At 35.0% G+C, this 24916-nt stretch overlaps 3 protein-coding genes across 3 annotated transcripts; 1 reads left to right on the top strand and 2 right to left on the bottom strand.

Annotated features, from left to right (window-relative positions):
* Positions 1-2107: 2107 nt before the first annotated feature.
* Positions 2108-4219, bottom strand: LOC141637215 (uncharacterized). Its single transcript, XM_074446780.1, has 2 exons — positions 3343-4219; positions 2108-2142 (listed from the first exon to the last, which is right to left on the bottom strand). Exons 1-2 carry the CDS (start codon positions 4217-4219, stop codon positions 2108-2110), a joined length of 912 nt encoding a protein of 303 aa, XP_074302881.1.
* A 5527-nt stretch (positions 4220-9746) lies between these two features.
* Positions 9747-13053, top strand: LOC141642445 (uncharacterized). The gene is made up of 3 exons (XM_074451253.1): positions 9747-10013; positions 12094-12459; positions 12541-13053. The coding sequence occupies exons 2-3, from the start codon at positions 12094-12096 to the stop codon at positions 13051-13053; spliced, it is 879 nt and encodes a 292-aa protein (XP_074307354.1). The 5' UTR covers positions 9747-10013.
* A 10170-nt stretch (positions 13054-23223) lies between these two features.
* LOC141637209 (uncharacterized) lies at positions 23224-23967 on the bottom strand. The gene has a single exon (XM_074446776.1). The coding sequence runs from the start codon at positions 23965-23967 to the stop codon at positions 23224-23226; it is 744 nt and encodes a 247-aa protein (XP_074302877.1).
* Between the last annotated feature and the right edge of the window lie 949 nt (positions 23968-24916).

The raw sequence follows: 24916 nt of genomic DNA, 5'->3' as shown, positions 1-24916 counted from the left end.
TCACAGTACAGCGAACTGATACTTGGAGGTTTTACAGCTTTTTCGAAAACAATTTTGAAGACTTAAAATAAGAAAAAACGTTTTGCAAATACTTGAAGAACAAAACTTTCAATGCACAAATGATTTGCAAGGTTTTACACTAAATGCTTTGGAAGTCTTGAGAAATAAATGTGACTAAGACACTCTATTTATAGTGGATTTAGTCTTAGGTAAGTACACTTTGAAAAATTAAATCCAATATTAAAATGATAGCTTTGAGTGATGGTAAGTGTTAGACTTGTAGGTTTGGGGCTTAAGAAATCAGAAAACTTAAGCTTCTACACTCAACATGTGATAATTTACCGAAATGGCAAAAAACTTTTCTAACTTTAGAAGTTTGACAAGTCTTCTTTGCCATTTTGGTAAAAGGTGTTTGCACAAATCTAGATGCTTAGTCAAGTGGGCTTGTGACTCTAAAATTTCAGATTATTTTCAAGCTTTTGAAAATTCAAATGTTTAAGGTTTAAAGTTTGCAAAGTTTTGACACTTAAAAACATTTGGTCGAAATTCCTCCTCCGTATGATAGTACCAGAAACCACAGTACAGCGAACTGTTGCATGGTTTTGCCATTACTTGACTTAAATGAGAATGTTACACTTACTCTTACATATGTCGACTAAGGCTTGGAAAATATCATTGTCTTGACTTCCTTGATTAGCTTGATCATCTTGAATCATTGTTGAAAGTCCATTTGATTGCTTCATTCACTAATTATTTCAACTAAGAGCAAACAATCAAATAACAAAGGGACTTGGCATCATCAATCCAATGTGTTCTAACAATTAGCAAATTCATTAGGTAATTATGGTCTGTTTAAAACTATTTTGGTTCATAGTGTCCACGTCATCATTTGTATTTTTTGTTTTAATGTTTTGATAACATTTCATAAGGCTAGTAGATTAAAAATTCAAAAAAAAAAAAAAAAAGCTGAGAAGTCCCCCAAAAATCCATATTTTGCTAGCACTTGCACTATGTTCAAGAAATATGAAGGGCTAAAATCGCTAAGGACATTAGCGGCTTATCCTTCCACATTTGCTAATACTTGCAGTATTTTTTAAAAAATAAAAATAATTAAAACCGCTAACTATCCTAGCAGCTCCATACAAAAACACGAAAAAAATACAAGTGATAACGTGGACACTATGAACCAAAATACTTTCAAACGAACACTAATTAGCTAATTAATTTGCTAATAAACAATGATTAACCAAAAAATTCTTCTAATTGCTCATCACATTTGCATTGAAAGAATCGTTCTTTGTATGTGTTCTTACAATGTTTTTTTTTTATCATCCAGGTTTTATCCAACAATGGTGTCTGTAAATAAGGAAGTTTGTGTTATCGAGGATCCGGGATTTTGGATGGGTAAGGATTATTGTTCAAAGAGGTCCTCTTTAGGATTGTTGTTTGACCCTGTAATGGAGTGTTGCAAGGAAATACCTTTTTCTGAATTTCATAATGTTGATGATTGTCACCTTAAGGTGGCATCCATGGGCTCTAAATTAATGGTAATGGACAAGAGAAGTGAAAAGCAATACTACTTTGATATTGAAAATTCGAGATGGATTCCCTTTAATGTGAATGGGTTTGCAGATCATATGTCAAGTATTTTGATGAATCCTGTTTCGGTGATTGAGGAAAGCACTCTTTATTGGCTTGATCGACGCGGTCAGATTAGGGCCTTTAACTGGGACAACTTTAGTATGTTTGTAGGCCCTGTTGTTGGTTTTAGCCATGACTGCAACTTAAAGGAGTTCAATGCCGAATTTATGACACTCCTTCATTTGAAAGATGAGTTGTTCTCCCTTATCTGGTCCGATGGTAATCCTAGGTTGCATCTAACTGTTTTACGTATTTGTCTTGATTATACTTCTGATACATTGTCCAATTCTCCTCACCACTTGACTGCTTCTGTGCTCGCCTGTTACTGCTATCATCTTGACCGTCCATTCACTATACAAGCCGCTCACTTATTGTAACTTTGTCTCTTCCCTTTCACGGTGCGTGAAAAAGCCTCGAGTTACAAATAAAGGGTTGGTGATTATGGAACACCAGTGCTTACAGACGGCTATGCAACGAAATGCAATTCGATAGCAAGGCAGCCTGCAAAGATATCACGCAACAAATCATTGCTATGAAATTATTAAGATTGAAACTGTGTAGAAATCCAAAGTCCCATATGTGAGGGTTGTCCACATCGATAAAAGAGGAGATGAATTACCACTTTATATTACACCTCTTTATTGATATGCAAAATCTTAAATTTGTTTCTTTTTCAATTAGGAAAGTGCGTAGCCGACTTTAATTTTCTTTCCTTATTTCCTAGTTTGCTTAACTTCCCCAATGTAATCAATAGAAAATATTTAGTGAAATTGTTCTACGGTAGGTTTCTAGGTTGAGGGCATATTTAAAGTTTTACGTAATTACAAGGTTGTGAAAATTATTGATCGACTAGATGTATGTCATGAGGAAGAACTGTCGTCGTATAAAATCAACCAGTTTTGAGTCCTTCCACCAAACTTGTCTGACAAGTATACCCAATGTTCTTTACCGGGGTGCACCCCAACCACATTAAAACCATAACTTGCCAGAAAATTAGCAATAAACATAAATTTCGTTGCGGATAAGAAGCATGGATTTTATTAGCTAGCTTTGCTGGTAAAGAAGGCAATTTGGTTGTATACGAGAGTAATCACACACAAGATTAAATGTCTGAAAAACCAACTGGAAAAAATTCATCAAGTATGACCTACAATCGTCGTATTGAAAATAAAAATAAAAGAGTATAACAGTCACACACAAATTATTCCCTGTCACAATAATGTAAACATAATATCGAGAGTCGAGACCATGCACTTAACATATTCGCCTTCATCTAGGGAATTGGGATAGGCGTCGGCCAACATGGGATATTAAGTTTGTTATAAGCACGTATAAGATGAGGAGAAATTGTGGATGACAAAGCCTCTATGCTTTTCGACTTAGTATCGTATAAAATCAACCAAGTTTCAGCAGCGGTAACTTGTTCTTTTATGACGTACACCAAGTTTTCCTTACTTGGGTGCACCCCTACCACTTTAAAACGGTAATAGGTGCCGCTGCCGCTGCCGCTATGTATTAAGCGACTCGAACGTGGTAATATTGATCCTTTTACATTGATATGACTACAAAGTTGTAATATTAATTCCCATTGAGGAAGTTGTTCATCATCATTCACTCTCATCTCTAGTTTCCAAATACGGTTTTTTCGATATAATAAGTTGCCGATCGATTCTCCTTTAGAATTCAACATTAAACCAATACAATTATCTTCAAAGGCTATCAATTTCCCATCACTCTCGAGTAATATTTTTACGTCTCCAGGAGGTAACGGCAGGTCTATGGCCGTCAAACTCCCATGAAAATTGTCGGTAACATCAAAAGGATTGAATGCACCAAAATACTTTCCAATGTGAATGCACACCATCTGCTTACACACTATCCCTGAGAAAACTCCACCACTATATCCATCAATTGTTGGCTGCGATTGGACTCTAACATCTATGTCGCGCCATTGACATGTCTCGGATATGTAAACTAATAAATTAACCATTACGGAAGGGCCTTCCAATTTCCGGGGAAAATCATTGGAATAAGGATAAGCCACAACAACCCTAAAACCACGTCCCTCTAAATACGTAAGAGCGGCCCAATTAGGCCAATCTCCGAGTTTTAGATGGGTTTTATTAGGTGGAAGAACCATCCACTTCTTTGTTAGCGGATTAGAAATGTAGAACACGTCTAAACGAGTCAAAGGATTGAAACCAAAACTTAAAATCAAGTCTTTGAATGTCGCGACAGGTCTGGAATTATAAGGAAGGAATTCTAAGGACAATGTCCTTTGGAAATATGGTGGTGTGTCCATGGCGGTCACAAGAGGTTCACCCCACACTCCCAGGGTTAACAAGAAGGCTAAAGATGGTTCCTTTTTGTTGATTTTACGATGCGCTAAAAGGCCTTGGGTGATAAATGAAGGGTCGGAGATTAGAGAACACCAGCGCTTTGAGACGGTTTTGCAGCCAAGTGCAGTGATATAAGGCAACCTGTAAAAGATCTCAAGCAACATCTCATTGTTTAGATCCTCAAGGGATTTTTGTGGGTTTCCCAATGTAAATATGTTGCAGCAATAATCATTCACCATTGCTATTAATTAGGTTTGAAGTTTATACGTAGAATCTAAGTGTTTTTTTCATTTTGGAAAGTTGCGTTTGATATTTTTTTGGGGTTTGTTATATTTTTCCCCTAATTTTACTCGTTCCGCCCTAACATATTATTTTATTACCCTTCAGTTATTAAAACTCATTTAGGGGGGTGTTTGGTTCACCCAGTATAGGTATGAGGCATGAATTTGAAATGAACCAAACTCATACAAAAAGAAAGTTTCATACCCATACCTTATCAGTTTATAAATATTAAAAAGTGATAAAAACAATTGTAAAAAAATCTTTTTATATATTTATTCGATTAAATTTTCTTTACATGATTTAATAAGATAAAAATTATTATTAAAAATATTGTATTTTGAAGATATTTTTAGCTTTGATAAATTTCTATCCCATTCCCCCAAAATTGAACCAAACACAAGGTATGATGTATCAAGTTCCAACCCGATACCACCCAGGTATGCAGGGGCGGACGCATGAATATTTAGTAAGGGGGGCACCCAAAAAACAAAATTTAATCTGATAAATAAATATTTTCAATTTTTTCCTCTTAAACTAATGTTGTATAAAGTAAAAGTGAAAAATAATTGATCCGGGGTTATTTTGTAATCTGATAAATAATACTCCCTCCTATTCTACATAAACTTTCCTCTTTCCATTTTCATCTATTCACAATACCTTCCCTATTTCCTTATTTAGTAAAGTTTTATACTTATTTTAATCATCTTACCCCACAACAATACCACACCTCACCCCACAACAATACTTATTTTAATCAACTTACCCCACAACAATACTTATTTTATTCACTTCACTCACAATAATACCCCACAATACCTTCTCTCTCTCCAATTACCAAACCACACCACAATATTTTACTTTATTTTAATCCCTCTCCTTAATTCTAGTGCCCCCCGTGAATAGGGAGGTTTATCTAGAATAAGAGGGAGTATACAGTATTATTTTGAATTTGAAATAAATGTAGTTATAGTTAATGATAAATAAGATCTTGTATTATAAGTTATATTACTTTCTAGTACAAATATAAACAATAAACACAAGTGGCTTAATGATTAATAAGTTAATCTACTACCTTGAGATCTAAGGTTCAAATTCCATAACTATCAATTTTTGCCTACAGAAGACACCAAGAATCGAAACTAGCATCTGTTCTTTGCAACTCAAAATCTTAACCAACTGAGCCATATTTGTCAATGTGATTATATACGCACTCATATATATTTATTTCTCAAATTTCATGGTGGGCACGTGCCCCCCTGGATCCGCCCCTGCAGGTATGATTCCCGATTCCAAAACCATACCTACGTGTGAACCAAACACCCCCTTATACATTACTTACTCGTTTTTTTTTCTCATTTTAGAATTCCGATTTTAAAAATATAAAAAAACCCGTTCCAAATTAACAAAATCAAAACCGCTTCAAAAAATCAAAACTCCACATATCACTTTTTGTTGTTTACGTATTTTAGACATTTAGTAACACATTGATTTTCGTATATTAATAAACTTTTATTAATAAAAAAACGATTAAATTAAAAACAAAAATGACGATCAGAAACGAACAAAATTTCAAACGGCCATAACTTTATACTAGGGTATCCGATTTTGATGATTTTTTTTGCAAATCGCACAACTTTACGAGACGAACACAATGGTAAAAAATTGGAAAGAGGGCTCATTTGTGTGAAAAACACAAACTGATATAGGACGGTTCATGTGATTTACAAGGAGCAGCACATGCCAGTTCATGTAAATCACACGAATGAGCCTAGTTCAGCACCTGTGGACTATACGAACTGGCCTAGGCTGGTTCGTGTAAACCACATGAATCGGCCACATGAATCGGCCTAGGTCAATTCGTGTGTTTTATATGAATTGACTATTTCAAATTTGTTTTCCGCATTGCGTTCGTCTCGTCGAAATAAGCGATTTGAAAAAAAATATGCGTCGAAAACGGAAACTCAAGAACTGTGTTGAGCCACAACCTGTTCTACTGTAGCTAGGTATCTAGGTTGAGGGCCTTGAGGCATATTTAAAGTTCAGTAAGGATTCTTTGGCCTATGCCAATTATTCGCCATGAGAAAATTAATATGCTTGGAACTCTTGGAGGCTGAAGTTAAACGAAATAAACATACAAAGATAAGACTCGGATATATTAAGAACGGTATTAACTTGATACCAGCATAAAGAACAGCAAATCACAAACTCCTTCCTTTTAACTATTTGGGATGCGCAACTATGTAGCAGTAGCAGACTCAACATCAGACGGACTTATTCGCCTTTGGGAGAGGCGTCGGCCAGCATGGGATATCAAATTTGTGAAAAGTATTGGTGGAGAAGTCATAAGTAGGAGGAATTGTTGTTGTCAAAGGCTCTATGATTTCGCACCTAGTATCGTATAAAATCAACCGGCTTTCCGTATTCCTAGTACATGTTTTTGACAAGTATACCAAGTGTTCCTTACTTGGGTGCACCCCTACCACCTCATAACAATTATATCTCGCCAAAAAACCATTAATACTGTCGTTTACATCATAACATGTAAATATTGATCCTTTTACATTGATACAACCATCATTAAAGCGTAATATGCGTTCCCATTGAGGAAGTTGTGTATCATCGTTAAGTCTCATATCCAGTTTCCAAATACACATTCCTTCCGAGTAAAATTTTTTAGCCGATTTTCCTTCTGGATCGGATATTAAACTAATACGAGAAAACTCAGAAGCTACCAATTTTCCATCACTCTCGAATAATTTTCTTACGTCTCCAGCAGGTAAAGGCAGGTCTATGGCCTTCAAAGTCCCTTGTAAAGTGGATGTAACATCGAAAGGGTTCAAGGCACCGAAATACCTTCCATAGTAAATGCACACCATCGACTTACACACAACCCCTCCGAAATATGTACCTCTATATACATAACTGGATGGCTGCAAATTGACTCTAACCTCTATGTTTCGCCATTGACACATCTCGGATATGTAGACAAATAAATTAATTAGTATGAAAGGTTCTGTAGAATAATTGGGTTTAGAATGAGCCGCAACAACCCTAAAACCGCGTCCCTCCGTACATATAAGAGTGGCCCAAACTATGGGTTTTTGCTTGATTGGAGAAGGGGGGAGAACCATCCATTGCATGGTTAGCGGATTACTAATATAGAACACGCGTTGACCTGTCGAAGGATTGACGACACCGTAACTTAAAGTCAAGTCCTTGAATGATGCCACGAAACGTGTGGAATGACAAGGAAGGGATTGTAAGGACCGAATAGTAGACCACAATGTCCTTTGCGGTGCAATCATGGCGGTCACAATTTTATCCCGCAATTTCATGGAACCCAAGAAGGCAAAATAAGGTTCTTTTTTGTCGATTTTGCGGTGGGTTAAAAACCCTTGAGTTGCAAATAAAGGGTCGGAGATTATCGAACACCACCGCTTGGAGACGGTTTTGAAGCAAAGTGCAGTTCGATAGCAAGGCAGCCTGCATAAAATGTCACGCAACAAATCATCGCTAAGATCATCAATCGTCTTTTCTATTGAATTACTACTCCATTGCTTAGAGACGGCTTTGCAGCGAGGTGCAGCTCGATAGCAAGGCAGCGTGCATAAGATCTTTTGCAACAAATCAATGCAACGATCATAAATCGTCATTGTTAACAAATTATTAAGATTGAAACTTGGATGATTACACGTCTAATAAGCTGTATATAAATATATATAATATATCTTTATACGCAAGGAAACTAGGAACATATATACCGAAGACGACTTAAACTCTCTTTCCTTATTTGCTTAAAGTTACCTAATGTAATCAATAGAAAAACTCTTGTGAGATTGTTCTACCGTAGGAAATATTTGATCTCATAACGATCAAAGCCCTGATATGATTAATCTGAATAATACCCTAAACCTGACAAAATTCGAATCGAATCAAAATTAGTATAACCCCAATGATAACTGAACCTAAACTGATAATTAAATATAGAATAAATCAATGAATAAACTTCTAAAATGAGACTGTTTTATGTGAAAATAAATATTAATTATTGTACATCCGGATCAATGAGATACCTTAATTTTTATTTTAATAAGAATATGTTCTTTTATTTATGGAAAATTTAGTCAATTCTAATATTCTTATTGGGTACGGTGTACGATGACATGGTACCGCCGGTGTACCCAAAAATTTCTCAAATTAGAATATTAGAATTTTTCTAATTTTCTCTTATTAATTAATATAAACCTAAAGTGTATCTTATTTATATATTGGTTTTCTTTTAAATTTTTACTAGCAAACCCGAGATTTTTTTGCAAGGCTTTAAAACAAGTGATCTTAATTTGTAAATTAAGGAAATAATTTACTCCCTCCTATTCTAAATAACTCTCCTTATTTTTTTTTTCGTCTATTCACAATACTCTCCCTATTACCTTATTTGGCAAACTTTTATACTTATTTTAACCACTCCACCCCACAACAATATCTCACAATACTCATACTTTATCTTATTTTAATTATCTTACCCCACAACAATACTTATTTTAATCACCTTACCCCACAACAGTACTTATTTTAATCCCACAATAGCTTCCCTCTCTCCAATCTCCTAGCCCCGCACAAATACTTTACCATATAATACTCCCTTTCTTAATTTTTCTGCCCCCTTAAATAGGGAGGGTTATTTAGAATAGGAGGGAGTACTTGTTTTAGTGTTATTGATATTACTCATTGAGTTCTGAATTCTGTGTCCTTGCTATAATTCTTTCTTTTTGCCTCACAATGATCTGAACTTCTAATTAATCATTTGTGTTGCGAGTAAAGATTCTAGAGTAGGTCTCCTGAGAGACGGTCTCTTAATAAGCTTTATTGAGAGACCATTGTACAATTTTAAGAAAAAATGGTACTGAAGGTAATAAAATAGGTACAAATCATGATTAATGATAAAATGGGTACATTTATTATGTAAATAGGTACGAAATTACTATGTTACGATCAACAACAAAAGGGGTACGAAATACAAATAAAAGGGTACGAAAGATTGGTCTCTCAATAACTTAGTGAGAGACCGTCTTTTCCAAGTTTTAGGGAAGATTCTATGCTTTGATTCTGATGCTAAATTGTGGGAAATTGGGTTGAAATGAAAAAAATTGGGAGTAAAGAATGAACATGATGGAAAAGAGTTGAAAAGAGAAAGCAAAGGTAAATTGGAGAAGTAGGTAAATGAATCATATCTTATGTTTCATCTCTCAAGTTCATTATTAGTCAAATCCATTACAAGTATTTTGCTTCCATAGTTTGTAGAGCCGGACACCGACTTTTGTCAAATGTACGCAAAAAATAAAAAATTGAGAACGCGGTCCTGGACCCATAGAGCGTAAATACGTAACTAACACTAAGGGTGCGTTTGGTTGCCTTTTTAAAATACAGGAATTTCAAGTTCCCAGAAATTGAGTTTTTACATACTTGTTTGGTTGACAAAATTTTCAAATAATGGAGGAAGTGGGTGTTCCACCGGAAAAACAAATTCCCACATTATGTGGGAACTCACTGACCAACCCCTCCCACGGTCATTCACAATTCCTGGATTGACTGACTTGTTTATTTACCATTTTACCCCTAATTCTTTAAAATATTTACATATTTAACGCCATTGGGGTTTTATAAAATTAGCGTTTGCCGTCTTCTATTTTCATTTGCTATCTACCAAACTCTCATTCCTTGAAGCAACTTCTGGAGCAATCTCAATTTTTGGTATGTATTTTCTATCTTTCCTTATTTTATCATTTATGCATTTTTTTTTCATTTTCAAAATTGATTTCAGTGTGATGTAAGCAATGAACCATGTCCACTTGACTTTTACAGAGAACAAATTGTTCTGGGTGATTCTTTATAAAACTTTGATGATTTTTATATTGTTGATTTGAAAGCTGCTGTTTGAGATATAAATAACGGTCAATCCATTATTATTAGTTTACTCCCCTCCGTCTTAATCATTTGTTTACCTTTAATTAAAATTCTATTCACAAAGCTAGTTAAATACATGATTGAGATGGAGGGAGTACCATTCATGGATTTTGTGTTAGTAGTTTTAAGTGTCTACTTAAAATTTTTTTGTTACTTGTTACTCTCTTGAGGTGACATACTGCATAATACAAGTGTTTATTTACTTAGAAAAATTTGGTCATGTAATGCAGAATACAAGATACAAGTATTTAGGATGTTTTCCTTTCAACTATACTTTACATTTGGATTTTACTTCTTGTTTGGTGATTATCATGTTCATCTTAAGAGGTTGTTTGAGTAATTAACTATTTTTTGTATGTGTATTTCACGCAAGTTATCAATGGCGCGCTTACCTTTGAGTAAACGGAAGAAGATTGTTACTACATGTATTGCCATATATAGGCAAATGATTTTGATGGTTATGGAGATCATTGTGGAGCTTCTATGTCTTCTTGCTAGCTTGAACATTACTATTCCGAAACCAATAACTTATGTTTTTGACAACTCTATTGATGAAAGATTCCAAGCTAGACTTCTTAATCTTAGATCTATGATTCAAGGGAGTGATGTAGCATGTTTAGACAACTTAAGGATGGATAGAGCTTGTTTTAATAGGTTGTGTGAGATGCTTGGAGATGTTGGTATGTTAGAAGGAAATAGAAATACAAGTTTGGAAGAAATGGTTGCACTTTTTCTTTTCATACTTTCCCATGATACAAAAAATAGACGAACCCAATTATATTTCAGAAGGAGTGGCGAGACTGTTTCTAGACACTTTAGATCAGTTTTGCGTGCTCTTCTTAAATGTCATCATCTTTTGCTCAAAAAACCTCAACCTGTCACGGATAATTGCCAAGATGAAAGGTGGAATTGGTTTAAGGTAATTTAACATCTAAAGAATATATTGTCTATTAATATTTATAAAAAAAATAGATTTATTAACAATAGATGTGTATAGAATTGTTTAGGTGCTTTGGACGGAACACATATTAAGGTTCGTGTCGGAGAAGAGGATAAAGTTAGGTTTAGAACTAGAAAAGGGGAGCTTACCACAAATGTTCTCGGAGTTTGCACTCGAGATATGCAATTTGTTTATTTGTTACCCGGATGGGAAGGTTCAGCTCATGATAATAGAGTTCTTCGTGATGCACTTTCTAGACACCATCCTTTAAGAGTTCCCCAAGGTAAAAACATCTAATAATCATTATTTTTTTATATATACTAACTAAACTCGTATATTAAAAGTCTACTTTGCTAATTTTAGGGTATTATTACTTATGTGATGCTGGCTATATGAACTGTGAGGGTTTTTTAACACCATTTAGAGGTCAAAGATACCATTTGAGTGTTTGGAAGACGGGTGCTCAACCAACATGTGCAGAGGAGTTTTTTAACATGAAGCACGCTCAAGCAAGAAACGTTATAGAGAGATGTTTTGGATTGCTTAAAATGAGATGGGGTATTCTAAGGAGCACTACTTGGTATTCTAGGAGAACAGTGAGCAAAATCATTTTTGGTTGTGCACTTTTACATAATTTTATTCGAACACATATGAGCGTAGATCCCTTGGAGGCTTTTGTTCAAGATGGTGATGAAAGCGACGATGATTGTATTGATACTATGGAGACTAGTAGTGCATGGAATGAATTTAGAAAGGATCTAGCTACTAAAATGTATGATAGTTGGTTGCAAACAAGATGATGTTTGTTGTATTTAAACATGTGCTATTTTGAATATCGGATTGAATGTTTCTAATATATATCATGTTTCTTTCTCACATTGATATAATAATTATTTTATGTCTTTGAATTATGATTATGATGTATAGATGTCTCAACCCCAGCAAAAAGGTAAGGAAGTTGCATCTTCTACTAGAATTTGCTCAAGATGGACAATTGAAGAGGATCGTGCCCTTGTAAGTGCAATGCAAGATCTTCTTGATCTCGGTGGATGGAAAGCTGACAACGGCCAATTTAAAAACGGTGCTTATGCTAAAATTGAAACTTTTATGGAACAAAAATTACCTGGATCTGGAAAAAAAGCCGAACCTCACATTGAATCTAGAGTGAAGACTCTAAGGAAGCATTATGATGCAATTGTGGAAATGTTAAGTCCACAAGCAAGTGGTTTCGGATGGAATGATGAACATAAATTTGTTACATGTGATCTGTCAGTTTGGGAAACTTGGGTAAAGGTAATTTTCACTTATTTATCATGAATTTTTCTTTGAGCTATTAATATTTGTCCGATGATTATTTCGTTTTATATATAATAGAGTCATAAAAATGCGGCGGGATTAAGAAACAAGCCATTTCCGCTATTTGACGAGTTAGGAAAAATATATGGAAAAGATAGGGCTACTGGAAGAGAGGGTGATAGTATACAAGATGCATTAGGAGACATGGATGGTGATGAAAGAGATGAAGAAGAAGAAGAGGAACAAGTTGTTACACCTGACACACAGGGAGTACCTTCTGCTTCCCAAAATAGTCAAGCTGAGCCTTCGCTGTCAAAAGTGACAAGTAGCAAGACCAAGCGGGCTAGAACAGAGACAATCGAAGCATTGAGACAATTTTCCACCACACTAAATAAAATGAGTGATGTGATGGAAGTTGCTGGAGAACACATGGGAAAGTTGGCTAATTGTTTCAAGCATGAGTCTGAGTCTGCTGAGCGAAGAATGCAAGTAACTTCAGAGATAATAAAGATGGAAGGGTTAACGCGTGCTGAAGTTCTTTTTGCGTCCAAACAAATAGCTACAAACCCTCTTGACGTTGATTTTTCTTGACCTTCCTAAGATTTCAAATATACTTATGTGCAAGGTTTGTTAATCCCCGACCAAACAAATTGATTTTATGACCTGAAGTCCTTATTAGCCGTAGGATTTGGTCGATCATCAATAATTATTGGAATTATGCTGAAGATTATTAGCCACAATTTTTTTTGTTGAACTCGGAGATACTTTCGATTTAATTTGTACTTTTGGTTATCATTTTTTTATGCTTCAAGTCAACACGAATTATTTCTCTAGTTGAATGTCATTTTTTTTTCAACATCAGATCATTGTGGCAAGGACATAAAATGAAATAGCTTCATTATTGTCTCAACATTAAGCTAACCCATGTGATTATAATGGTACAAGTAGGCATACAAGCATGTAATGGTATATTGGTTATTTGGATAATCGCCCAACATAAAACCAAACAAACAGCAAAGAAAGGTAAGGGTATAATGGTATTTGCAGACAAAAATCGTGGGAATTGAGTTAATACAACCAAACGAGTTACAAGAACTTAATTCATGGGATTTGTGAATTCCTAGATGACAACCAAACACTTTTATGCTAATTCACATGAATTACATGTAGGAAGTTAATTCATGTGATTAGCAACTTCCCACATGAATCTAATTCCCACATGAACCAAACAACACCTAATTCGTTAAATAGTTAATAACGCCAGAACCGAAAAAAAAAACATTCAATATAATCACTATCACAAATTCTTGTTTGTGACGGCACATATCCATCACTCTTGAGTGACGGATACCATTTTACCTCACAAAGTACCCACTTTTTCTCTCTCTGTAACACTATTCATGTGGTCCCCTTTCTCCACTAACCCATTTTGTTACCATTTTATCTCACAAAATATCCGCCACAAATGGTAACCCGTCACAAGGGAGATCAATTGAATCACTATATATAAGTAGCTTTTTGACAGTCATTACGAATAATGTCCTCGGATTCCCGTAGGATCCTAGGAATAGGGATAGGCATTGGCCAACCTTGGAGAATGCTATGACATGGTAAAAATCGAATAGAAGAGAACTCTAATTGTGTTAAAACCTTGACGTATTTTACTTTAGTATCACAAACAAGCAAGTGCTTATTATTATCACCCGACATTCGCAAGTATACCAAGTGCTCCTTATTTGGGTGCACATCCAAGACGTGGCATAAACCATTGCCACCAACAGCAGTAATAGCGAGTGCATTGGCTATCACCGGTTGTACAACAATTGAATCATTAAGGTCGGATACCTGTTCCCACTCGAGATCTTGTTCATTAATCGATTCAAGTTGATTCAGGTCAAGTTTCCAAATCGGAAACCTTACCTTCTCAGTTTGAGTTCTATTTCCATGAGACAGATATAATCCAACGAAGTGATTTGTAGCTATTAATTTTCCGCAACTTTCTAGTAATTTTTCTCCAGTTATTGGAGGTAATGGCAGCGGTATTGCTTTCAAAATTCCATTAAAAGTCGAAGTAACTTGAAACGGATTGAAAGCACCAAAATACGAGGTTTGACGAAAGCACACCACGCCGCTCTTACAAACGACCCCGGTAAAGGATATACTATGATACCATTTAAAACAAGGCTGGTTGTCGATTCGAAGATCTATATTTTTCCATTCCTTGGTCTCTGATATGTAAATAACCAACTGATAATTTTTGAAAGGATCGTCGTTGATGATACGTTCATCAGTTATAGCACGAAGCACGACGACTCTAAAACAACTTCCCTTTCGACACGCAAGACCGGCCCATACAGGTTCTTTGTCGGTTTGAGAGGATGGAAGAGTAATCCATTGTTTGGTTAGCAAATTAACTACGAAGAATTGACCTAATTTTGTTGACCGATTAACATTAAAGCACAAAACCAAGTCTCGGAATGTCGAACAAATTGTGTAGGGTTTAGGAAGGAAGTCTAGGGACAATGTCGGAGACCGGAATACACTTTCACAATAAGGTTTTGCGACAATGGCCGTTAGTCGATGATTAAGATCTATCAGCAACGATGTCCAAGGTTGATTATCTTCGTCGGTTTCAGTGTGGATTGATTGGCATTGAGCAATAAATGATGGGTCGGAAATTAAAGCGCACCAGCGCTTCGACACGCTTTTGCAGCGAAGTGCAGTGCTATAATGAGGTAATCTGTATAAGATTTCAAGCAATATCTCGTCGTTTAGATCATCAATTGAGTTGTTCTTCTTAGTTTTCTTGATTGCTAATGATTTGCATCGTTCATTATTCTTCATTACTATGTTTTCTTGGAATGTCGGTTGATGATTTTGTCCAGAGAAAGGAACCTTCAAAGGGTTTTCAACCTAATCGACCCGACTTGAATAATCTGGGGGTACGAATTTCTGTTAGGCTTGATGACCCACGTATATAAATGGGTCATCGAGCCTTAATCCAAATTCGTTAATTTCACGTGTTTTTCATATCATGTTAAGTTTAGAACGTATAAATATATTTATGTGATGGCCAAATTTAATAAACTAGTTTTTGAACCCGTGCACTACACGGGTGGTAACAAAAAGTGTTATCAAAAGTAAAAACTTATGTATTTTATTGGATTTTGTAAATTACTAAATTTTAGAAAATTTCATTTTGTCTATTGATACACTTTTGACAAGTTTATTTTGCTTAATTTTATTTGAAGTATTCTGTTTTTTTTTTCTCGACTTTTTTAACTTATGAGAGCTGAAATCTGAGAAGTGGATATAAAATTATTGTGGATTTCATAACTTGTTTATCTACGCAATATACATTTAATTTTACTCATTGTTGTACGCTTTTTCTCAATTCTCTACCTTCTCTCTCATTTTTTCTCCCACTCACCATCGTCTGGATGTTTGGAAGTAGCGTTCACCATCACTGAGCGACCAGCTCGAGACCCACCAGCATACCTTCCACCGTAGTGGTGGCCGCACCAAACATCTCGAACCACAACATTCCTTTCAATCCATATCTCAGCAGCCCCCAACAACTAATCGCCACCTTGGAATCCATATATCACGTCCTCCAACTACCTTCCTTCTCTTGCCTCCAATATCCCAGGCCTACTTCATGCATGAACCTTAACCCTTCTCGTAACCAAACCCGGTCCAATCAAATAATTTTGAAAATTTAGGCTTTACTGAACTTGAAATTTCGATTTTGTCACACAAGATGATTTTTTTATATAGTCAAATCAAGTTTCGGATCATATTTTTTATTATAGGTGGATCAGGTATAGATTTGGAGTGGATATGGATTTAAAAAAAGTATAATGAATCGGGTATGGATTTTGAAATATTTAGAAATGGATTAGTGATCCAATAAGTGGATCTGGTTTGGATCTCGCAAAACCTGATCCAACCCGATCCATTATCATCTCTAATTATTATGCTACCTACAAAAATACGCACCAACCATCACCACCCCTCCCCCTGCCCTGCGCATCCTCTCCCCTGCTCATCGGCTGCTACATGGAGCCGAACCACATTACCCCCACCCACCCAGACATACTTCAACGTCCCATAACTGCCACAGATATCCTCTTAGACCCGCTTACGCACCCATCTAGACCCGTCTCTAGCCACCCTCCCGCCCCTTTCTCGCCTCCCTTCGTACCCAACAACTAGGGCTCCCTCGATTACATGCATGTGAGCCACCACATGAATCTAGGTCACCTTCCCTTATTCCATCCTAGCCATTCTTTCCCATAAACTTGCACAACCCTAAATTAATTATTATAACTCCTTAATTTGATATAATCGATACATGCATAATATTATCTTCGTACATGTATTATGATTCAAGCATAATCGTGTTAGTTGTATATTTAGCCTCATTACTTTGCCTAATTGTGAAATTAAACCCATTAAATTTAGATTGTAGTGATCAGGCCCTATAAGTTATATAAAAGGTGAAATTAAACCTCTTACCTAAAATCTCATGAAATCATAATCTAAAATGAACAAATGAAATCATAATCTAAAATGAATTAACATCTACTAGAGAAGATTTTAAATTATTTCATAAAAAAATTATTTAAATTTTATAAATCAACTAAATATATTTCCAAAATATTTAACAATTCTTTAAAAAATATACCATATATATTTTTTTTTTGAAAGAAGCTGAATACTCTATAAATATACGTGCCTATTTTAATTGTCTAAATTTTTCTTAGGTAACAAAGAAATGATTTAATAAAAAAAAAACGTTTTTTCTCAAAAAATATAAAATAAGATAAAATATTTCATTTTTTTTGAATTTAAAAATATAATTTTATTTACATTTAAAAAATCCGATCTTTTTTTTTTTATAAATAAAACATAACTAATTTCGATTTTTACGGAATGAGAAAATGAATTTCTCATGAGATTTTGATATGGGGCTTAATTTCACTTTTTGCAAAAGTTAAGGGCCCTAATCACCAAGATTTAAACTTACACAAAATCTCATTGAATACGGACACTATCCGTCACATCACGAAGACGGATAATGCCTCTCTCACAAAATGCAAGTGCATTATTCATGGGGTGCTCCAATTTTCCCCCACTTGCCTTCCCACTTGCCTTATTGTGAGAGGGACACTATCCGTCTTCATCTTGTGACGGATAGTGTTCGTCACAAGCAAGACGCTTTGTTAAATTTAAGGGGCTGAATCTCACAATTAGACTAAGTTAAAGGGCTAATTTATTACTTTCACGGTTTCTGAAATAAGATAACAAATCGTGTTGTACTTGTATCATGTATTTTGATGCCAATGTCGTATTATTTCTTTTTCTAAAAATCTAAGTTATGTGGAAGTTTGCGTAAAAATTAGTACTCCTGTTTTGATTTCATTGTCTCACATATTTTTAAACTTTGGGTAAGTTGATTTTTATCAACTTGTCACTACTACAAATCCAGGCAACTACAACGCCCCTTTAACAACGATTATTCACGAAAATCATAATAGACGTTGTAGAATGTATGGCGCGAATTTTACTAAAATTAATTACAACGGGTATGGTTATATAACCGTTGTTATAAGTTTTAACAACGGGTCACACATGCACAACCGTTGTTAATAATTTGGCGCAAAATTGACGCAAAGTTAGTGAAAAGTAATCACAACGGTTACTTTTGAAACCCGTTGTTAAAACTTATTTAACAACGGTTGTTGTTTTACAACCGTTGTTAAAACGTTTTAACAACGGTTTTTGTTTAATAACCGTTGTCAATACTTTCCATACTATAAACCACACAAACACAAATCAGCTACAGCCACAAAACACAAACCTTAATACACAAACACAAACACAAACACAGACAAACACAAACACAAACACAAAACACACACTTTCTCATCGTCTCTTTCTCTCTTTCTCATCGTCGCTTTATCTTCTCGCCAAATCCATTGTTGATTTCATCGTCTCTTACTTTCTCTAATTATCAGGTAAATCTCGCCGTCACTCGTTGGGTTTCATCGTCTTTCATCGTCATTATTTTCTTTTTCTAATTATTTCATTTGCATGTATGTGTTTTTATCGATCATTATGTTATTTTTTTAAGTATTATTCGCTTAATTAGCCAGTAAAACAAATTAAATAAACTAAAACAAAGAAAAAGCAAGATGATAGAGAGGAATGCATGATAAACTTGATTAATATATATATATATATATATATATATATATATATATATATATATATATATATATATATATATATAGAGAGAGAGAGAGAGAGAGAGAGAGAAAGGATCAACTAAGGTCATCTATATATTTGAGTCCATAAGTCCTATTGTGAGCCATTGGATGGAGGGAGATGGATGGCCAAGATCAACCTCCAAAAGTGTGTTTATGTACTAATATCACTCATTCTCTCCTCCTTCACTAATCCTTCTAATTAATCACTAATTCACTATAACTTCTTTTCCTCTCATCCACTTCTCTCATATATCACACAACTCATCTTCTCTCTAAAACCCCAAAAAATAAAAACCCAAAAAATCCAAATAAATAAAAAACCCAAAACCCAAATAAATAAATAAAACCCAAAAAATCCAATTAAATCAAAAAACCCAAAAAATCCAATTAAATCAAAAAACCCAAATAAATCATTCATTCTTCTCTTCCTCATTCACCACCACCCACCACTATCCCACCCGACACCAACTCACCGCCCACAACCGCCGCCACCGCACCGCCGCCAACTTTTTTTTTTTTTTTTTTTTTTTTTTTTTTTTTTTTTTGCCTCGGTTTTTTTTTTTCGTTTGGTCTTTATTTTCATGTTTTGAGTTGTTTTTTCCATTCATTTTTTGTTGTTGTCTTTTATTTTCTTTTATTTTGTTACTTCTCCTTTTTTTATTCATTTTCTCAAATCTCTTCTTGTTATACTTTTTTAAGATTTCGGGTTTTAAATCTTGTTATTTGGTTTATTTTAGATTTCGGGTTTGGTTGGGTTGTTGGTTTTTTGGTTTTAGTATTGTTATTTGGTTTTTTGTTTTTGTTATTATGAGTTTTTTTGGTTTTTGTTATTATTTTTTTTTTTCATATTTATTGTTTGATTTTTTTACTATTTACGACTAAAGTTATACATTTTATGACCAAAGTTATACAAAAAAAGACTAAAGTTATACAAAAATTGGACTAAAGTTATACCAAAAATTGGACTAAAGTTATACAAAAATGAACCAGAGTTATACAAAAATGAACCAAAGTTATACAAAAATGAACCAAAGTTATATAAGAATGGACCAAAGTTATACAAAAATGGACTAAAGTTATACAAATATGGACTAAAGTTATACAAAAAAAGACTGAAGTTATACAAAAATAGACCAAAGTTATACAAAAAAAGACTAAAGTTATACAAAAATTGGACTAAAGTGATACAACAATGGACTAAAGTTATACAAAAATGAACCAAAGTTATACAAAAATGAACCAAAGTTATACAAAAATGGACTAAAGTTATACAAAAAATTGGACTAAAGTTATACAAGAATGAACCAAAGTTATACAAAAATGAACCAAAGTTATACAAAAATCGACCAGAGTTATACAAAAATGCACCAAAGTTATACAAAAAATGTACTAAAGTTATACAAAAAATGGACTAAAGTTATACAAAAATCGACCAGAGTTATACAAAAATGCACCAAAGTTTTACAAAAAATGGACTAAAGTTATACAAAAATGAACCAAAGTTATACAAAAATGAACCAGAGTTATACAAAAATGAACCAAAGTTATACAAAAATGAACCAAAGTTATACAAAAATGAACCAAATTACATTAATAAAAATTACATTAATAAAAACTGCTGCATAGCAACTGCTGCTGCTCTGTTAAGCCATCTTTTTTGGCGTCCTTCAGTACGGATCGAGCATCCACAAGGTAGCTCCTGGAACTTTCCTCAATGTGGAGCAACCGGCGGATGAAACTGTTGTTGTTCTCGATCATAGTAAGAGTCTTAAGGATGATATCATTCATTTTGTTGATGAAGTTTGGAGTTTGTTTGAAAGATTAATTAGGGTTTATTTGGAGTTTGTTTTAGCAGTTAGGGTTTGGAGATGTATAGTGAGATAATGGAATGTTACTTGAGATAATGCATGTATTTATACTAAGTAATGTGTGGTTTGAGTTGTTTTTTAATTAATATATATGTTAGGAAGTTGTGCCATAATCATCATCATATCTCTCTCTGCTGCTTCAAATCTTATTATAACCCTTCTCATTCCATATTGTCCATTCATATGCACAGGGATGGCAGTAATAATGCATGCATCGGAATTATAACGGGCCGTAATTATGCATGCATCTAGTAATATTTAATTTAATTTTTTTTTATTTTTTAAAAACAAACAACAACGGTTATTGATAAACAACCCGTTGTCTTTAGTTATAACAACGGTTTTGTATATTACAACCCGTTGTTATAACTTTCCCCCTAAAATTGAGTCACACTTTCCACAACGGGTTTTTATACTTAAAACCGTTGTTAATAGTTTTAACAACGGGTTCCTTAAGAAAACCAACCGTTGTTAAAACCTTTTATAACGGACGCTTTAACAACGTCCGCTTTTTTATATAACAACGGTTTTTAACCGTTGTTATAGCCTGTATCTGTAGTAGTGTGTATCTGTAATACTACAGTTTTATGAGTCTTAGGGTACTCTATCGAGTGGGGGTTACTCTGTCGAGTAAATATGGTTTTACGCAAAACAGTAGTCTGCCTGATGGGTACTCGATCGAGTACGCTTGACACTCGATCGAGTAAGGGTCACTCGATCGAGTAAGTGACTTACTCGATCGAGTAAGTCGATTAACGGGTGATTTGCGACGGGTTTTTTAATAATGCGGATTGATATATAATATTCCGTCACCTTTTTCCTTAAACACTTTTTATAACCTAAAATCACAAAAGAGAAGATTTAAGTTACGTTGCTTCATCCTCATCGCATTATTAGCAAATCCGGAGCTAGGAGTGTCGGTATTCGTCGTTCTTTACATCTTTGTGATCCTTGTATCGAGGGTAAGCTTTACATATAGTTTTTATATCGTTTTGTTAAAGTTGGTTAAACCATAATTGTGTAATTTGGGGGTTTTGGTGGTTTATGTGGTTGTATGTATGTATGTATGTATGTATGTATGTATGTATGTATGTATGTATAGGAGGAGGATTCGTTGAGGAGAGATTCTGAGTTAGCTGCTTGATCATCTTTTATCGGTGTTTGCATTCCAGGTAGGGTTTCTCTACTCGGTATTAATTACATGGCATGGTTGATATTGATGTTGTTAGTATTGTTGTTGTTGAGTAATTATCGTATTGGATTCTGATTTGGTGGTTGTTGATAGAAGTATTGCGATTACTGTATAACTGTCTGTGATCTTCGGGGTGCGTCCCTGGCTGAGTGGAGTCACTTGCGGTAGTGGCTTCACGCCCTTAATTCGCCTTCTGTGAAACCCGCCACAGAAGGGATGTGGACATTAATGAACATGGGTTTATCGCTCGATGGAGATGAGCGGGGCTTAGGTGGGAACGACTGCGGTCCCCCACTGGCGACGAAGAGTACCTGTTAGGATGAGTACTCTGGCAGGGCTACACACTTTAGTGTGTAGTCAGTTATGAGGTGATTGGAGATGGAGACTGGGATTGTGTGTGAACTGTTTGTATGTTTGTTTCAGTGTGGCTTTGATTGTGTAATTACTATTGACCCCGTTAATTGTTTTAAAAACTGTGGTGATCCATTCGGGGATGGTGAGCAGTTGTTGAATACGTATGAGAAGATACGCTTGGGTTAGTTGGGATGAGTCACCACGAGGCAGTCTTAGAGTCTTATGTTGTTTTGATTTAGTCGTTTGATAATTTTGGGTTTTGAGAACGTTGTATTGTACTTTTATCAGTTTTGGGCATTTTAACATGTAATCACTTTAAACCATATTGTTATTTAAATTATGTTTCTTCATTGTCATTTGATTATCATTGCCTCGAGTAACCGAGATGGTGACGTTCTCATACCTTAAGTGGTCCTGGTAAGGCACTTGGAGTATGGGGGTGTCACAGTATTCGTAAAAAATGTTACCTGATGTATAAATTGGCTTCTTACCATGTGCCTATTGGACACATGATAGAAAAATTGTAAAATAATTTATTCAACTATCTTATTCAAGTAAAAAAATGACAAAGTCTAAAAAATGTCCATATAAATTACATTAGTCATAACTCGTAACTATAGAGCCCCTTAGTTTTTGTCACAATTCAGGATTTTTAGCCCTTGTTTGCTTCTAACCCTCAATATAGAAGTCTATCAACAGGCTCAATTTTTTTATGAAATATTAATATTAGTTTCGGTTACCATAATTTTCTCCGAAAACCCCTTATTAAATCTTTGATTTAATGATCTCAAATGAGGAAAGGATAATGCGATTGAATAGTCAGACGTGATATTTTTCCAATGGGATTTAAGTTTTAAAAAGTGATACATGATTATTATTGATTCTATGATAATATGTTGATGATAACACAATCTCGTTTTATGGTAATATTAAATTATCCTAGTTATTATGGGAATATGGTGAAGGCCAATCGCAGAGAATTTTCCTCATTTAATGTTGTTACTAGTATAAATCCCGCGCACACGCGGTTTTTTTTTTTTTTTTTTTTTTTTTGAAGAAAACACCCCGAGGGGTATCAATATATTAATGATAAATCATACGCTACCGCAGAGCTCGCAACAGGAGGTAACATGTTCGACCACACAGTTTTACCGACTACCCTAGGAAAAATATGAGCTAAAGCATGTGCAACCGAGTTATTAACACGACTCGTATGCGACCAAAGAACAGAAACAAAACTATTTGAAAGCGATAAAATGTCTTCAATCAATAACAAAAACAAACTCCTCCCGTTCCTTCGTGCTTGCAGCGCTTCAATTACTTGAAGGCAGTCACCCTCCACCACGACCTCTTGATGCCCACGAACCTGTGCCTCTAGTAGCCCGTCATATACCGCAACCGCTTCAGCGAACCGAGGATCCCACTCCGAGTTGCGCACCATCGTCACTCCCCATAACACCTCCCCTCGCATATCCCGGCACACCACCCCCGTACTCACCCCGTCCCCTTCCTTAACCCCCGCATCCACATTAACTTTAACATAGCCATTCCTTGCCGGCTTCCACCCGTCGTTCCCACTCTCCTCAGCCCTCCTTCCCCGCCTCCTCGATCTGCCTCGTTCACCTTCCTCCCCATTCTCCAACTCCAAAATGATGTCCCTGACCCTGCTCGTGATTCTGTCCGGTTCCACCAGAGCTCCATCGAAGGCCACCTTATTTCTATGTTCCCAAATCGCCCAGCAGCCAATCATATATTTCTCCATCTCCCGCTCTCCAGCATCCCTCCAAAGTCCCTCCACCCAGTCACGGACCTCGCCCATCCCATCCACGACACACCCCTCCACTTCCCCATTCAAATTAAGAGAGCTCCACACCCACTTGGCCACACTACAATCTCGGAATAAATGAATAGATGATTCGGAGTTAGAAGAACAAAAATAACAAGAAGAAGACTCACCTCTGACCCGAGCTGCTATGTTGTCCAAGGTTGCCAAAGCTCCGCTACACAGTTGCCAGAAGAAAAGCTTGATGCGAGGCCAAACCCGTATTTTCCACAGCCGATTAGAGCATTTAACAATTATCTAATTATATTTAACTTATTTTAACTCCATTTGAAATTTTAGTATAGAATATAACTTAATATTAGTAATGTTTTATATTAAGAGATAGAAAAAAGAAGGTTCAACACTGTTACCGTATATACAATTGCTGAAACTATTTTGTGTGTATCTGTGTTGTAATAAATATACTTATGTATATATTAAATCAAAAAAATTTTTAAAAAAAATAACCAAAATTTAAATGTTCCCGTTGTATACAGTAGAAATAGATAGTATTAAATTAAAGTGTAAAAAAAAATTTATTCGCAATTTTTTCGTTTTAGAAGTAAAAACAATATAATGCTCTTATCTTATAGTAGGTTAGTTATTGTATGTAATTAATCAGTATTGGCCCTGTTGTAGACATATAAATGTGTAAATGGACTAAAATTATATGGAATCAAGCAATTTGGCCCAATTGTAGATAAGATATAATGAAGCCCAAATATAGAATATTCATTTAGGCGGGAAAATATTAGAGTTTTCTTATTCTTTTAGTTTAGTGGGGATTATAACTTCCTCTTATAATCATGCTAGTTCTTTTTTTAAGTTCTACGTATTATGGGAAAGAATCAATAATTGACATTTTATTTCAGTTTTAAAAAATATGAAAATGAAAATATAATATATTTTGTGGGAATGACACATGGCAATTGGAGAGGGAATGACA

Source organism: Silene latifolia, chromosome 2 (genome assembly GCF_048544455.1).
Source record: "Silene latifolia isolate original U9 population chromosome 2, ASM4854445v1, whole genome shotgun sequence".
Classification (NCBI taxonomy): Eukaryota; Viridiplantae; Streptophyta; class Magnoliopsida; order Caryophyllales; family Caryophyllaceae; genus Silene; species Silene latifolia.
This window is presented reverse-complemented; position numbering and strand designations above follow the sequence as displayed.

Coding starts and splice junctions, on each gene's coding strand:
- LOC141642445 (XM_074451253.1), top strand. CDS start 12,094: ATGTCTCAACCCCAGCAAAAAGGTAAGGAAGTTGCATCTTCTACTAGA. Junction 12,460..12,540: donor TTTGGGAAACTTGGGTAAAG/GTAATTTTCACT, acceptor TATATATAATAG/AGTCATAAAAATGCGGCGGG.
- LOC141637209 (XM_074446776.1), bottom strand. CDS start 23,967: ATGGGCGAGGTCCGTGACTGGGTGGAGGGACTTTGGAGGGATGCTGGA.
- LOC141637215 (XM_074446780.1), bottom strand. CDS start 4,219: ATGGTGAATGATTATTGCTGCAACATATTTACATTGGGAAACCCACAA. Junction 2,143..3,342: donor GATAGCCTTTGAAGATAATT/GTATTGGTTTAA, acceptor ATATCTTTGCAG/GCTGCCTTGCTATCGAATTG.